Genomic DNA, 18,911 nt, shown 5'->3' on the forward strand with positions numbered 1-18,911 from the left:
ATTGACAAATACTCGATAATTTGCCCAAGGAAAATATTTTAATACCATCTAAAGTTTAGACTCTAAACAAATGTATGAGGACATGAATACTTATCTCAATAATAAGTAATAACATGCTTCGACAGGAAATAATACTAACGATAATTAGTTAAGTGCTTAAATAGTTTATAACGATTAGTATATATTATATACTTGAAAAACTCGTAACATTAATATATAACAGTTTCCATTTATCAGATATTTAAGTGTCAATGAGATCGGAAATGAATTATTTAAAATTTCCATTTCAAAATATGTTCGTTATGTTACACAATTTATGTCAGAATTTATGTATATAGAATGTGATTTTTGAAAATAAGAGTTTGTAAAAATATTTCAACAGCGTTTATTGTTTCACATAACATTAATGCTTGAAGAAAAAAAATCAGATAAATATATATATTTATTTATATATATTGGTACAGCGTAGTAATCACAACTACTGTAGCAACAATACCAAGTAATTCGTACTAAGTTACAGTAAATATGCATTGATGGCAACACTTATTCCATTTCTTTTAGCTTAAAATTATATTATACATGTATGTATGTGTGTGCGTGAGTGTATACAACTATTTGATTATATGGTTTTTAAACTCATAGAAAATAAAGCAGACACGAGTAAGGAAAAATGCACGCCGACGTTATACTCGTATTACACAGTGAATGTAAAATATAATAATTTCGAATGTTCACATATATGCAGATCAACAGCTACTTTAGTAATACTGTGTTTTTCAAGATAGAAATAATAAAAAAAAATACGTTTTTCCAAAATGCGAGCGCAATCACCTGAATACAAATGATACAGTTGTAGTAACATAGTATAAAGTAGATATAATAGTAGGTATATTAGTATCCATGTATTACTTAACCAAATTTTATAAATGACCATATTATGATTCCTGTGCTGCTGTAGTATGCTAGTAATTCTTTTTCGTCGTATATGACAATATACTTTATTAAATAACTTAAAGCTTAGATGTACCAGGAGATTCTAAGCGCTGGATCAAGATATATTTAATTAAGAAATTGTTGTGATACGGTTTACACATTTAATTTACAGATCAGAGTGTTGGGTTTAATTACTAACATATCGGGGCAATTGTGTTATAGTGAGTAAGCAAGTAGATTGGAAAAACTGGATTTTTTTATTCATAATTTGAAGCAAAATTATCCCAGTTTTGAATATCGTAATACCATAAAGCTGGCGGTCAACAATTAATATTTTTGGAGGGCCACATTGAGAATTTTGAAAATTGTCGAGGGGCCATCAACATTTTGAGCAAATATTTTTAACTTCTATTATAATCCAAATATTTTTCGGCAAATGACTCATGGGAAATCTCATAATGATGTTTAATATTAAAAACTCTAAAACAGCTGCTTTCTGGTGAAAAAATCAAACAAACTGATAAGGCCCCTGAGCGGTTTGGTAAAATAAAATAAAATAATTCCGTCCATTCAGTAAAACTGTCGGTTTTAAATTCAATTTCTTTTTCTTATCCATAATCAAATAAAAGCAAAATAAACACAAAGCAAGTAACAACGTAATACAACGAAAATTAAGTCAATGTATGCCGGCGGTAATAGATGTATAATGAGCACATTCCATAGTCGGTCACCCATTCAAACTTTAAGACATAGAGCGATAAGATATGCTTGGCAACCAGTTTAATATCTGTTTTTGCCGGTAAAAACTAATATATTTTACCATCGATTTTTACTTTTCTTCCCTTGTCTGCGAGCCGAATAAATTTCTCCATGGGCAGCCATTTGATGTCCGCTGTTATACAGGATCAATCAACGTTTTGTGTATAAAAATTTTGAGTTGAGGTTTTAATTTGGATCTTAGAAGAGGTCAGAGTAAATTTAATCTGGTTTCAAATTGTTTTCTTTTATCCGAAATGTAGTCTTTCCAAGTTAAAATGTTGTCAAAAATGAGACCTAAGTATTTTACTTGGTTGGTTTGAACTAATCATTGGTTGATTGGTTTACAGTTATTTAATAGACCGGTGAAAGTAATGTGTTTAGATTTGTTTGTATTATTTTTTTTTCCATAGTATAAACTATTTTTCCATTAAGTAAATATATTTTTTGATTGATTAAATTAAAATCATAAAAATTATATTTATTCTTTTGTTTAGGGATTACTGAGGAAATATTATATGAACGTATATGTATAGTATTCAGTTCGACTGTATGTTGCGCGTTCTGCAGAAGTTTTGTAAGACATAGGTACGAACGTAGGACAAGTACGACCAGTCATATTACATCAAAATACAATAATATTATAGTATAGGTACTACAGTATTATAGGTACACCTACTCGCAGCTGGTTAATATAAAACAACCGGTCGGTATACGGATGTATATAATACATTATTATCACTTAACACATATTCACAACGTCGAAAATAATTGTCGAGAAGAAAATAAAAAAATTGAGTGGGACGATAATTGTTTCGAGATGATGACCGATGCATTTAAACTATTTTAGAAGATGAACGAAATTTACGACGAAGGTCGAAATAGAAAAGTATTATGGCCACTCACGTATATTATAATAAAATATTATACACGTTATCATAATAACATTACGTTTGGTTGTTCTAAAAATTTATAGTATCACACGCATGCCGACTGTTTGCAATAGTTTCATCATATACTGCAGTACAATTTAATAAACATAGATTTTAAGCGCATGTTATGATAAATCACTCAAAAAATTCTTAACGCGTGTGTTTATGTGTCCGAATGATTGTTCATACAACCTAACACATCGCGTTATCCACTGGAACAGATTAAAATATAGCAGTAAATGATTCAAGTACTTATCAAATAGTGTTACATTCGAGTATCTATTATAGTTATTTCTTTCAAAAATGAAACATAGAAATCACACGAATGGAGCCGTGAAACATTGGTCGTGATCACGAGAATATCCATTGGATACGAGGACATACGATCGACCGCTCATCGTCAATACAAATATAACCGCTATTGTTATTATTACTATACCCAGTGATGTATTGCTAAAATAAATCATGAGTTTACACCTTATTTCATGCAGTAACTATCATATGGTAGGAACCAAAAAAATTTGGAATAATGAAAACTTGTTAAATGAAGACAAATTTGAATTTTTCATAAAAAAAAAAAAAATAGAAAAAAATAATAGTATATCCGATACCGAATCACGTCATAAATATAACCAAAAGTTTTACTATTTTTATTTGTCAAATTATAAACTATACGCTAGATACGGCCGTACACCCGCTTATCATTAATATTTGATGATATTTATATTTATGAGAGATTATTTCTCATAAGCTATACGCCATGGATAAAAATAGCATATTGGGTATACGTCGTATACTCTGTATACCTTCCAATAAACCACTGACTATTCCTAAGTATATGCGTTAATGTTGAGTAATGATTATTGCTCGTTTAATCAATATAAGAATACTGCAGGATTACATAGTTGATAATTACTGAACAACAAAGAGACGTTGGAATGAACAATGTTTCGAAACAATAGTAAATATTATGTGTTATTTTTAAGTATATAATAATAAAATGTGACGGCCGTCAATATTTATTACCAATGAATTAGAACATTTTGAACGAAAAGCGCTAAACCATTTTTACGAATCTTTAAAAATAGACCGATCTTAAGTAAATAATTGCATTGAACGTAATAAACTCTAAAAAAAGTATTATTGAATGTTTATGGTAACATTCAGATAGGTATACAAATACACTTAAATTAATCGACACGCTTTTTAAATACCAAATAAGCAGATAGCAACAATCCCGAACGGGAATTGTTTAAATAGAAAAGTCGAATTTCAAGCTGAAGTGAAATGTGTATATCAAATTACGAAAAATATACGTGCAGGCGTAACTACATTATGACTGATTATACCCTGAAATATTTCACTTGCAGATGCGCACGTGTCATGTTCCTTCGCGTAATTGCGCAACACTATAAACATACCGAAAACGTTATCAAAACGCGATCGCTTATAATATACACACCACACGGTGTACCTATGAGGTCATCAACTTCTTCAGGTGTGGGTAACGTGACGACGATGACAACGTAACGAACACGATGGCGAGGTCTATTATCAAAAACATAATAATAATAATAATAATAATAATGATAATATTATTATTACTATTATTGTCTCCATTGTGAGCGGCTGCTGCGCATGTATATAAGACGTACATTCGTATATGGTTACTATAATATGTAAGTATACATAACGTGATATAAACGTTACACGTTTCATAAACATGGGAACAGTCTGTTACTACTATTATTAGTGCTCTAGGAATTAATTCGAGAGGTGTAATAATTGTTCCACAATAACCTACGAATATTCTGAAATATTAAGAGAGCGCTTGAAGAAGTTACCGTCCTTTTTTCTTAAAAGGGAGACGAAAACATTTCTATTTTAATTTGATGTCAATAACTAAAAAATTGTTAGGTTCGAAAACAAATTTTACCGTAGGCAAAGTTTAGCCTAAATGTAAGCTCGTAAATCATTCTATTTGATATTATACGACGGCAAATGCAATTTTACCGCGGTAATCGACTTCGGGGGTTGTGCCGACAAAAAAAAAATAAAATATCGTATTATATTAGTCGACATCGATTTTTTGCCGGCGCCATAGGTATTCGCGATACCCAGAGTCACGTTATAAAATATTAAACAGAATACTACTACGTTGCGTGTTTGTTATTAATTGAACTGCGAAAATTATTTGTAATAAAATTAGATTTCTTGGAAAATGCCATATCCTCTTTTCGCAGTTACGTCCGGCAAAGCATGCTTTGCGATCACTGGTTGCTTCTCCTAAACGTGCGTTAAGATTTATGAGACTAAAATACGAGTACATGTCATGTAGGTTCAAAATTCATACAAAAAATATCCCAATGAATTGAATAAAAAACAAATGTGATTTGTGAGACGATTTCCTTGAACTAAATCGAAAGTCACAAGTTACATAGGTATTAATAGGTACGCGACGTTATTGTTACTAATACTACTCATTACTTAAATCCATTTAGTTATTAATATTATAGAGCACCTACATACAGCGGTATATTAGCTACTCGTAACGTGGTACCGTGTTGGGTATAACAAACGATCACCCCACGTATCGGTAGGATTTTTTGTATGTTGACGTAGTATTATCAAAATGCATGTTCGTCGGCGGGCGGTGGTGTTTATCGCGGCGTTGTACATAATGGAAAACCAACGAGGTTAATGGATACATTATATTATTACGAAGATCGATTACGGTTTGATTATAAGTTTTCATTGGCCTATTTGATTTTAAAATTATTTCTAATCGTATAGAATTTTCGTAATGTACCTACGCTGTCGTATTTTATTCTGAAAGAATCGAGAAAGAGCAAAAAGAAAAAGAAATTTCAATAAAAAATATTGTGTAATCAACTGTATATAATATAATAACCTTTTAAAAAAGTAGCAGAACACTCACCCTTCCCATGTAGTATCTTCGATAAGCTTTTGCCGTGTCATCTGTCTCAATTTTATTATTCCACGAACCGGCTCCGCTGGAAGCAGTGGGTTCGTATTCATTTTGATCTTGGCCATCGATCCAGAATCCACCACCGATCGGTAAAACAATATTGGGATACGGTTTAGGACCTTTTAAAGTCTCCTCTAAAAGTTCTCGGGACCCATTTCCCGCAGCTTCGGGCGCGCTAGTCTGCCGTTCATCTCTAGACGTCTGTAACAAAAAGTACGATATTCACGAATAGTTATAATCATAACACAGGAATAATATTATACAAAGCGAAAATATTACATAATTGTCTAAGTTCATAGTTATAATTAATTATTTTATTAACTATGTGGTTGTTATTATAATCATGAATCAAATTATTATTCAGAAAAACTCAAATATAGTGTAAAAATTATAAAATAGAAAACCTTGAAACATGCGTTGTACGTATTATAACTTAAAATTAACTATCCATTCAAGTATTATGCTCAAAATTGAATTAACTGTAAACAAATGATTAGTACGAGTCGAACTGGACATTTGAAATTAATGGTGTGCACGCTATTATAGAACATAATAACCAAATTTACCAGCCGACCTGATGGCCTTGGACGAATAGTTTCCATTAAAAATCCCAATGAAAAATCATCATAATTAACAATTTTTTTTACACCCTTGTTATCTCTTGTCTTTTTTTAATACGAGACGAGTTAGTTTTTTTAATATTTCTAACTTCAGAAGCACAATAATACATGTTCATTTTCTGAAACACCATTTTAGTTATAATTATTTTTGTAATTTTTTTGAATATTTGACATAAAAAAAAAAAACAAAACAATAAGATTTTTAACCGAAAATTACCCACGAAACTGATGAACAAATATATCTAACAGTGCACGTCATACATATTTTTAGTATTATTCGTATAAAAATGTACCATGGGAACAAATATAGTATTATTAAATTTACACAACAGACCCCTGGTTACTAGACCGTGAGCCCAATTTCCTGTGTGGTACAGGAAACCCAGGTACCTTGATCAGATAAAAAAGGTAAGTTAGTTATGAAGTTTTTAGTATTTTTCATCCGCACGTTATTTAATGCCTTCAAAAAAATAACTATTATTTTTATCCCTTTTTTGATGATTTATAAATAAAATGAAATGTTTCTGCTAACATCAATAAAAACAGAATTGTTATTTTTAAAAATATTTTTTATGTAACATAAAATTTATCTAATTCATCTAAATGTATATTCTACACCGATTTATTATTAACAAACAAGATTGAATACTACGTAATGATATATCTTATAATATCTTGCACAAAATTTAGTTGAAAAGTAAATAATTAATTCCAGCATGCAAGAGCATTAACCATGAAATTAGATGTATAATTAATTTATTTTAATTGAGAACAGTGTATTATAAATGAAATGATTTAAATTTAAAACCATGTACTGTATACTAAATGTAGCAATAAAATTTGGTAACAAAATTAAATTTCTCACATACAAACAAAAAAACTAAATGTTTTTATATGCCACAATGAAACTATGAAAGATATTTTTAAAAATTTTTCGAAAATGTTTTCAACTCGAAAATATTATGTACTTAAAATTTTAAAACTACGGTATAGTTAAAGTCGTATCTGGGGAGTTTCCAGGGTGTCTAGACCCTTCCCCTCCGGAAATTTCTTCAATATTTTACGAATGTTTAAAATACTTATTTATTTTTAATAACAACATAAAAGTTTTCAATCAAAAATGACTTAAGCTCCATTTAATCATTGACTACTTTTAATTTTATATCATAATATCATATGAAAATATGATATTAATTTTAATAATAGAAGATTAAATCTTTTTCTGTTTTATTTTTAACCAAATATCAAAAGTTGAAATCTAAATTCAATAAAATTACAATATACATGTTTTGGACCCCTCCCGAAAAAAATTTCTAGATATGGCCTTAAGTGTAATATTCCTATAATAAACGTTTGCCTACGTAAATTATTACTATATTATATCTTCATATTTCAATACAAAGTCTTGCGCATATAGAGTATAGTATAACATAAAATCTATACAAAACTCATTCTAATCAGACTATTCATAATTCGTAACTTTTTTTTTTTCCAATGAAAACCATCATTTGATGCTTACCGTAATAAAAGACAAATCTTTTTCAATGTATATATTACGAAACTACATAGAAAATCATTTGAAATTTAAACGGTCTCTATAGAATTTTCTGTAGAAGGGTAGTTATATCAAGAGACGACAAGGAGGTAACGGTGGTAGTGCGGACGCGACCGCAATAGGAGATATACACATATCATATAGACCATTGAATTATTCATGACCCACGCGTTATCATCACCAAGAAAAATATATATAAATATATATCAGGCACGTACACAAAAAAATATTTTGAGAGGGGTTTTAGGTTGTACATTTTCATAATAATATAATCTATATAAGTACCAATTTTACTATATAAAAACATATTTAATATCATTTTCCTGAATTTCGGAAGGGGTTTGAACCCCTAAAACCCCCCTTGTGTACGCGCTTGATATATATATATATATATATATATATATATATACTATTCGCCAATAATTGTCTATACACCGCATTATGAGCATAGCACACAAATTATTGAACCAATAACTTGTGTTAACAGTACACATCAAGGGGAAAAATAAATAAATAAAACCACGTACATTAAAAATGTGTACAATTTTATAATTTTACGAGTACAATACTAGTGCAGTGTATGTTATACAAGTATATACCTTTTCAATTCAGATAAAATATTATAATAACATTATGTGCGCTTGCACCCGCTGCCGCTATCACGTTACGTCGTTTGAAGACGAAAACTGTTGTAAATATATATGAATTGCACAGTTGGAAACCAAGACACGCCACCGCATAAATGAAAAATATATTTATGGACATGTAGGCAAGGGAGAGTACGGAGGATTCTTATAAGAAAACATCTGGAAAGCGATGCAGAGATTGTGCAATGTATACATGATTTATGAAGCTCAGATAAACGAAATTGTTACTATAACCCGAAAGAAATATATGAACAAAAAATGTAAGTATATCGAGCAAACAAAAATATTTCTTATTTTGCTTATGTACGCTTTTTTTAATGCTTTGAGGTGTAATAAGAAAAGTTTTTTCTACATCCATTACTGATGAATGACTGTCTACTCGATAAAGTATTTTATAATTTATGTAAGTACAATATATATATTTTTTATATTTTTCATCATTATTTCAAACAAATCTATGAAATCGTTTTTTGAAAAAAAAACCATAAGTTTACAACACTTTTTGGTATAGGAATGTGACAAAAAAATGGAATGATTTAAAAAATACATATTACACGTTAAAACATAGGTTATTTAAAACAGACACGTTCAACGATTCAATTAAACTACTCGATTATGACTCAAATTATCGATCACATCGTATTTTGTGTGTTTATGACGTTTTATAATAAAATTGTAATATTTCAAAACACTACACAGTGGTAAGAAACTGACTGATTTTAGTGCAACATGGCTTTATATTATTATTTTCATATATAAGAATAATCATAACATACATAATGTTATCTTTATAAATGCATTATTCTGTATACGCGTGTTTTGAACGAATAACTAAAGAAACTAGAAATTTAGTCACAAGCATCACAAAACAGATAGGTAATTGATATAAAATATATATATGTAAAATGATATAGAAGTAAAACTAGCTGTATTATTATGTGGTAGTTGGACGATAGTTACCAGCATACTAGCAACAACATTAAAGATAGTTCACTATATTCCGGAACACGGCAACCGGAAATTGAATTACTCTGTTGGAGTTATATAGTAATATATAGTACGGCGGTAACCTGATATAAATAACATGATTATTTATCAATAGCGAATATGCAAATGACCGTACGGTGTAAATTAATTGGAACACTCAGGGCATCGGAATCACTATACGGCGACGCATTTATCGCGTCTTGGTGCAAGTACAATTTGTATTAATTTCACTATAGAATTGTATTTATATATATATATATATATAAATATAATTTATAAAATGATATATGTTATGCAATATAAAATGTTCAAGAAAAAAAAAAAGAAAAGCTGTATTTTTATACAACGGGATTTGGTTGTTTAATATATTACATTTACTTTAACTGAATAAATTATAAAATTCGGTTGAACGTTAAGAACACTTCAAAAAGGAATTAGTCCCTCGAGAATCGACCGTACTGTTTTCAGTTAATAATTCATTTTAATCCCCGTACGTTGAATCCATTTTCTATATTGACCAACACATATAGTTGAAAACTATTAATATCACATATTTATGTTTAAAATTACACCTAAATAACTCGTGTACTTCTACAACAGCAATAATATAGCTATACAATAATTAAAAGTGAAGTATACCGAGTTTTTTCTTTAGTACTATAAAAAACTGTACTGAAACCCATCAACATATACGACGGGAATCGGTGAAGTTACAGCAAGATGTTTTCTGGATGCCCATATGCGTATATGACAAACGTCTCGGATATCCTAATAACCCGTGAACGACAAGTTTCCAACCAAAGGGGAAAAACTAATAATTATGACACTCGATACTATAGATAAATACGTTGACCAACCAGATGGACCGACGGTTTCCTTCCGTTTCCCTTCCCCGACACGATTTAAGTATACATACTACAAACGACAGGTGATGATGTAGCCTCATGCACAAATATATTATGTACAGTAAAGTTTTATATTTTTTTCCCGAAGCCCCAAGTGTTGGATTTCTACTTGTATTGTATAAACAACCGGTCTGTTTTCGATTGACTAAATATGCATAAAATGCGTTAGATACATCGATGATACGCGCCAAATAGTCTGACAGGTAAAATAATGTGTAAAAAAACATTTATTTCAAGGATTTATGACTATACATTGCAAACTAGTAATGAATCACAACCGTATCACCCACCATATTTTTTTATTTGCTCTCTGCTATTGGCGAAATCTACCAATACGATTGTTTAAAAAAACCTTTCACGATAATTTGTAGTAGTGGTTTTGCTAGACTATCGGCTTTCTCTAAAATCCCAATAGGTACTAATGATAATTTGTTTTTTCTTATTAAGATCGTTTCTCTTCTCGTTCTTTTACGTACTTAAGTACACACACATACACACTTGTCTCTTTCTCTATGTATATATAACACCTATATACTAATATATTAAATAAAATACTTAGGCGTTTTCGTAATAATTTGTTGCGAGTTGTTTGTCGTTCTAGTTCGGTGGTCACCACGCGAGTGAGACCACATCGTCGCCATAATAACAGCACAGCCCGAACGATGAACGAACAGCCTCTGTGCAAGATATACGACAATGGTGAGAATCGAAACGTGAGAAACGCGCCACCGGTGTAGTTGGGAAACGATGGCCGGATATGCATTACCCTACCACCGCCCGCTACAATATAGTTTATAATACGTATTATAATATTATACATAGGGGTAAACAAACGGAAGAAGACAACGATCGCACTGCAGTTAATAGTTTTATAGTTCCAATATGAACACGCGTAAAGTGAACTCGCATCACTAATGTTCGATAATGCATCAGCTGATGTCAGAACACACTCGATGCTGAAAACATCCGAAATGGTAGCGTGAAAAATGCATATTGTTCAACGTATTATGCACATCAATTTTTTGAAACGACCGCGAGTATGGCGAACACGGTTTTAGCGTATTCGAAATCAATTGCTTGAAACATACCACAATTTTATTTATTCGTTAATATTTAGAACTTCGAGTACAAGTTCAGGTCGAGAGTAATATATTTCTAAGTATACATATATACATACAAGTTAGTACCTACATTATGCATATACCTAGGATAATTTATGTGTTTTCCCCATGCGCTATTATTACTACAGCCGTCGAACCACAATGTTTGATTACACTTGTCACGAATACGGTCGGTGTACGTAGGAGAGATTGTGTGTAGGTAGGAGTGCTCTAACTGCTATATACGATTGTACAGGTATACGTGTGACAATAAACAAAAAATGTCAAGCTTCGGTCGTGTACATTGTACATAATATATAAGTGGTAACACAACAAATCGTGCAATTTGCTGGATTACCAATTAATCCCGATGATTAGGTATACGGAAAAAATTAAAACGTATTCGTGGAGTGGAGGTGAAGGCCGCAAGCATTGGTATTATATTATTCAGAAAAACATTGTTAGTTTTTCTACAAAAAATACAGATATTTACATAATATATTTATATGCATATACTTTTATATTTTGATATTAATAATTCGTTTTTTTAATATAGTGTATTCTAATGATTGTGAGTAAATATCTCAACACGGTAACATTACTACTGTTTTTGTATCACAAAACGAAACACGATAATATATAAATAAACAACCCATCAAAATTTAATATATAAATATAGATCCAATCGCATTCTACCAAACTATATCTAATCAATACCAGCTAATTACAAATCACGTATATTATAATATTATCAATGACATGGAATTATTATTTATAACACAACAAAAGTTAAAATCATACTTGCAGAATACTAATCCAGAGGAATAATGCACACGCACGATCAACGTTGAAAATTAACTCACAACCGAACAAATAACTACTACTAATACGACTCTCGTGTTTGTAACCATACACGAAAACGACACAGTTTAGGTCACAAGAAGTAATTTTAAACGTTTTCTACTAGTAATATTCTATTCTAGTGTACACACGGAACGTAGAATAAATTATTGTACTGTTATACGAGTGTGCACACGATTAATTGTCATCGAAATCAAAATGACAACGTCGTTTATTTACCGAAGAGACGCGAATCGAACGGGACGGCCATTTTCCATACCACATTTGGCCGTGATTGACAGCACACGTTTTCGGGGATGTGTATATGATTCGATTAATCGTGCAACGGTTATACCATGAACACGTAATTTTACAATCCACCCGGAATGGCTACTGCGGTGCTGGTTAGGTGCACCAGGACCCATAAGGGGTGACCACCCGCAGTGTTTATACGCATTACATGAATCATTAGCTCAGCAAAGTGAATTACCGCGGTACATCTAGACGGGCCGCGAGTGCACCGGTGTAAGTAATGTACCTGGATTAGTCCTTTGATGTGATCCGAACTCTGGCTGTGCCGACTCCCTTGCCTCTCGCGCCACTTCAATACCCCCATGACCGAGTGGATCCAACCCGGAGACGAATCGCGAACGTCCACGCAGGACGTTTGCCGGACCGTTTTCGACGCCGTCGTGCGAGCGCGACGAGCACAAGAGTAATCGCGCGCGGCGAATACGGCTGAACGAAACGCGCACAAGACGTCGAGAAAGAAAGAAGGAAAAAACCGAATGGGTTCAAAACGAAAGAAACGCTGTCGAGTTCACGTAAATAACGACCAATTTCCGACGGGCGGGCGAACGCTTCGACATATCCGTGCGGAACGTGCACACACGAAGGACACCGGTCGGGTAACTAGACCAGCCGGCACGACTAACCCGCCGCCGGAGCGGATCACCACCACCGCCACCGCTGCTGCGCCGTCATCGTCCCCTCCACCGATGGTCATGGTGAAGCCGATAAAACGTCGACCGGTCGCCGCTACCATCAGTCGTTTACAGGTAAACTACAAAGGTTACGTGCGCTCCCCTCACCCACCGCTCAAACATCGCACGCGTGGGCGGCCAACCGGGAGATTGACACACAAACGTTTAATTGCGCTGTTGGTATGTAGGTATACATGTTATTATCAAATCCCCCGGTGGTCGCGTATACAATTTCGATAGCAGAGCAAATTATGCGTGAAACAAATTTGAATAAAAAACAAAAACTTGCACACAATCGAAAGTGCGAAACTAATTTGACGATATTGTTGTTACTGTTATTATAATATTGTAGGTGCTCCATGCATACACATGCTCCAGTCACGATTCGTTAACGGCTACACTGCGTGCAATATTATTATTACGTATATTAACTTATCAATCAACAGTCCTGTGGTTAGGTATATTATTACGCCGAAGCCCGGATGAGATATGATCGTAATTCGTAATATTATGTGTATATAGGTATTTATGTAGGTCACATGTACGCGAGTATACTCCGATGCTAGCAGTACCCATAGTTTTGCAAAATTATTGTATACAGCAAACTATCGCATTCCGATCAAATTTATATGGAAAATAACATCAGTTTTATTTTTTTAAGAAAACAAATAATATCGTGCACTGAGTTATGTGTGTCACGACGTGAAGAAAACTTTTAACTCCAGTACGTGCAGTGTGTGGCTAATATAAACATTAGATTTCTTTACCTATATACATCAAAAATACATGATAATATCATGACACGCGAATATTTCATATAGCGGCATTACACTTCCATAATAAGTATGGGTAGTAATTAATACATATAAATTAATTGTACACCTTTAGACATCATATTCGAATAGTACTTGATATTATTGCGTACGTGCATCGTATATTTAAATACAATCTCTAAAATTGAATGCAAGCATCAGTGAAATATTATCGAGACAATTCGAAAAATAACCGATGAACCCCTTGAACACATACACCGCAACCTATATTCTATTTGTCAAAAGGAAAGATAAACACAAATTCTGTATTAATAATTATAGCCAAATCAAGTTCAGAACATAATCGCCCGTGCTTTAAAACCGCGATAGTATATTAAATACTATACAAGTATAACCTTACTATACAAGTATACGGAACGCAGGTGACCCTCATCGCACATTTATCGGTCGGCCGCTAAAAGAGTTATACCAGTATTATGAGATATTATATATTAATATATATATATATATATATATATATATATATATATATATATACATATCGTTAATAGATCCTACTGGCGTACCTCCAGATTTTCACGTTTTAAATTTCGTTCCATGCTCATTTTTTTTTTTTGTTTTTTTTTCACCCGTCAGTCGACGATTAGGGGGTTACTCGCAGCTGCAGTACTGCTGTACGTTTTTAATCTCGAAGGACTAATATATACTTGGACGTAGAGACTATGTTGTCCCCTGCAATAGAATCGAGCCGCACTCACCGGTTATACGTGTATTTTGCAATCGGCGTGCATACGACAACAATACAATACAAATGTATCGGTGTAATATACAAATATATATGTATGAACTAGTGTGTATGGTGTGTACAATTATTACGAACACGACGATGTACGTTTCGTTTGAAAATAATACGTCGCGCGCGCGTGTCTCGGCCGCAACGGCTAATCGCAAAAATCGTGAATCACAGAACTCCATCATACACACGTGAATATTATGCAGTGCGCGCGTCAGCCATCGCCGCCGTGTATAGCGGAATACGCCGACTGACCTACAATATGCATGACATACGTTGTACAAACACGGTGGGCAAGTGTGCGCGTGTGTTTAATTGCGGCAAGAGTTTCTCACGGTAGCGGTGGTGGGGGGTGGCTAGAGGGCCGAGATGCGGCAAACACGTGCGTGGGAAAAACGCTACTTGGAAAGCTCGTCGAGAGATTTGTCTATTCATAACGCACCCCTGTTTCGAACCCATCATATTCATCAGGGTCCACCGTACCAACCAAACGCGATAGCGGCATTAAATACGCAACATTTACGCAATCCTGAAGCGTGATTTTTATTAATACTTGAAACTACGTTTTCTTATTATTCTTTACTATGGATGTTAGATTACATTATCGTTCGTCCGACGTCTAATCGACATAATTATGAGAGCCTGGTGTAGCAGAGGCGTACCATTAGTTTACAAAGGGTGAAAAACTTATGTGTGTTTTATTTTTATTTTACAGGAATTTAATATTTTACTAAACGAGCATTTACTATCCAAATAGCAATATATAATTAATGATATAATATAGTTTTAAATTTTATGAACATGTTGTGTTTTTTATTATTTGCTGAGCTCGTAATATCATTTAATTGCACAAATAGTAAAATTGTATAAAAATGTAATTTTTACAATTTACCTAGGCATTTAGTAAGATACCTGATTTCACTATACGCCTATAAAATAAATTATATAAACACATAGTGCCAAACAAATACTTTTCGCTGCACCATTACATATCATTTTAACATAGATATTTTAAAAATAAGTAAATAATGTGTTGAACATCGTTATAGCAGTTCCTATTCATAGGAGTTAAAAATTTCTTCGATTTTGCACCAAAAATTGTAAACGAATAATTTGTGCAAAGTTTATTATTTAATTATTAATATTAGTTTAAAACTATTTTAAATTTTTAGCTATTATAAACTGTAGATTTTATAGATAAACGATATAATATCAATACATACATTTATGGTATAATGATTTGTACTTAAAAATATGAATTTTTCTTGGCAAAAACCAATCATTTTCTATAAGTATACTTTACAAAACGGATTATAGCAGACCTATCTACGTCTTTCCTATCAATTCAAAATCGTGACGAAAACCGTTCAACTTCATTCGTGAATATATTGCATGCTTAATAGTCTATTGTCTGTCATTTATATCTAAAACATGATGGTAATTTCTTTTTTTACTTCTATAATAAATCTGCCATCACATAAGAGGTTATGTGCGAGCATAAATTACTTCCTATATTTTAACTTTTAACACAATACATATGCATAGTACGAGTATATAATAATAGGCAATGTATACATCAGTTATAGAGTAAGACTGTAAAATATCACTATATGCGCAACACAATAATCCAACTCATTGGGTTATTAGAGATTTATCGCGTAACTTAAATAGGTCTACCTATAAGATAAACAGTATATTATATTGATGAGAACATAATATAACTACACTTTCTATCAAAACTAGGTAAATGATTTGACATTAATAATATCAGCTACCACCTCGATGGTGCACACGTTTTATCATGCATGAATATTGCTATTGTTTTTTTTTCGCTAAACGAATACAGCTGTTATAGATAATATTTATTAAATGTATACCACTCATAGACTGTTTTATGTTTATGTTATTATTGTGATTTGTATGTGTAAACTAAACTATAATAGTTTTAATTTTATACGTAGTATTAGATACTCGTATTACAATCAATATGTCTTGATCAATTGACTAAGAAAGTACATATATAATTTGACGTGTAAATAACGATGAGCGATGGTGTACTTAAGTATAATGTAAACACATGTGCATAATATTATTATGACCACGCTGTTACCATCAAAAACTAAAATCTATTATTAAGTATTTATAGTAAATTGATATTGTAAGTAATGATATTATGATTTAATCTGTGTACACCATATGAAAACACGTGCCAAATATAAATTTTACTCGACGGATTTTAAGCACGTTCCATATGTACCGCCGAAATCTTTCAATAGATATATCAAGTTGATATTAAGTAAAAACCTTCCAAAACGTGATTGCAAGTAAAAACGTCCTTAGGTAGGCGTTTTATACGTAGTGGTAAAGCAAGGTTCCTATTACTCGTATTTTCCGTTTACTGCTTTTTAACCAATACAATATGCTTCTCGGCGTTTGTTTTTTGACGTCTTATTTAGAATACAATCATTTCGCATGCTGCAAGTATTTATAAAACTAAAATAAATATAAATAAATAAAATAGGTTATCAATCGAAAATTCGTGAAAATAATAAATAATAGCATATTAGAATGTAATATAGGATATACAACTTTAAATAAAATATTAACAAGGCAAAATCTTTTGAATTTTCAGTTATTACAGTTCAAATAGCTAAACATAATACAATTGTTCATAATTCATAACTACTACATAAATAAACTAATTTTAGGAAAAGAAATACAACAATTCTTAGCAAAAATGTAACATTACTATTTGTTTATATGTATATTTACTTTTTCTTCTTAACGTAAAAACTACCTAGAAAATTAAAAAATTATCTTTTGTGACCAGTTCCCTAATTAAATAATAGCTTTAGAAATATTTTGACATTATAACCCATAAACTATTTATTGAAAAGTCCCACCAGATTTTTAAAACAAACGTTGCAAAAAAATTTTAAATATCTAAGTGCTAAATTCTTTTGTATCATCCATTATATGAGTTACACCATTAATTTTAATAAATAATTTACAATTATTCATTCCTTGAAATATTGAATAGTAAACAATTTTATTGTAAAACTTATTGCAATAATAATTCATTTTGTGAAAAAAAATATTATTTACTAATATGCACCAAGAATATTTTTTTGTAATAAATTATACTTATATAAAAGTAATAATAACAATTCAAAGATCAAGAAAGTCACTTTATTTGAAATAATAATATGATTATATATATTTTTAAATTTCAACTAAAACCACAAAATAGTTAAAAGTCATAAAATACCTTATCACTTTTATAATTCAGATCTTCATTTAATTATCGATTATTATTATAATTTGTACAAAATTAACTTTATAGTGGAGTAACAAAATAAATCATTTTGAGTTTCAATTTATAAGTACGTATAACGGTAAAATACTAACATGTGTATTTTACTTGATAAAAAAATATTTTTTTTTTCAATTATTTATTATTTGGGCTTAGCGAACTGTACATTGAAAATGTACTCTATAAATACCGTCAGCATTATATAATACAAACGTGTATTTACATAGGTATACGTGTTTTCTACGAACATTACAAACAATGACGAAGATATAGTAAAAGTAAATCATATACTCACGTAGTCGTGTAACCTGTACATTTTATATTATTATTTTGTGGACTCCTTCGTTTTTACTACCGTATTGTTTTAAACAGGTAAAACAGTGAAGATTTTGCAGTCAAATAATAATAACAACTTTTGTTTGTTTTAATGAATTCGGTATACTGAGATTTAAAATATAAGTATTTGGTTAGATAATATTGAAATAAAGTGGATAATCGCTCTATACAAAACAAAAACATTAAACATATAAACTGATAACATTATTGTAAACTTATTTCAAGTACACCAAAATTTGTACACATAGTAACTACAGCTTTGAAATGTGTAGTCAACTTTTAATCTAATTTTACTTAAAGTGTTTTCTTTGTACTGAGTTTGTAAGAGAAAAAATAAAATACGGATATGAAGTCTAAGTCTAGACCCAGTGTTTCAGTAACTGGGAAGTTTATACAATAATGCAAATAAATATTATTAATTTTATTTTTCACCAAGTTTAGACTGTTAT

The 18,911-nt window shown here is 31.4% G+C and overlaps 1 protein-coding gene across 6 annotated transcripts in view; it reads right to left on the reverse strand.

Annotated features, from left to right (window-relative positions):
- LOC112687783 (rap1 GTPase-activating protein 1) overlaps nt 1-18,911 on the reverse strand; it is a 207,026-nt gene that overhangs the window by 18,038 nt on the left and 170,077 nt on the right. For 5 of the 6 annotated variants that reach the window (XM_025560711.1, XM_025560712.1, XM_025560715.1 and 2 more), the window contains one exon: nt 5,560-5,811. In XM_025560711.1, coding sequence (XP_025416496.1) covers nt 5,560-5,811 — 252 coding nt within the window. Of the gene's footprint in view, nt 1-5,559; nt 5,812-12,802; nt 13,184-18,911 lie in introns of those variants that run through there. The other variant, XM_025560717.1, reaches the window with a different exon arrangement.

The sequence above is a fragment of the Sipha flava genome, unplaced genomic scaffold, assembly GCF_003268045.1.
Source record: "Sipha flava isolate LNK unplaced genomic scaffold, YSA_version1 361_pilon_pilon, whole genome shotgun sequence".
NCBI classification, from domain to species: domain Eukaryota; kingdom Metazoa; phylum Arthropoda; class Insecta; order Hemiptera; family Aphididae; genus Sipha; species Sipha flava.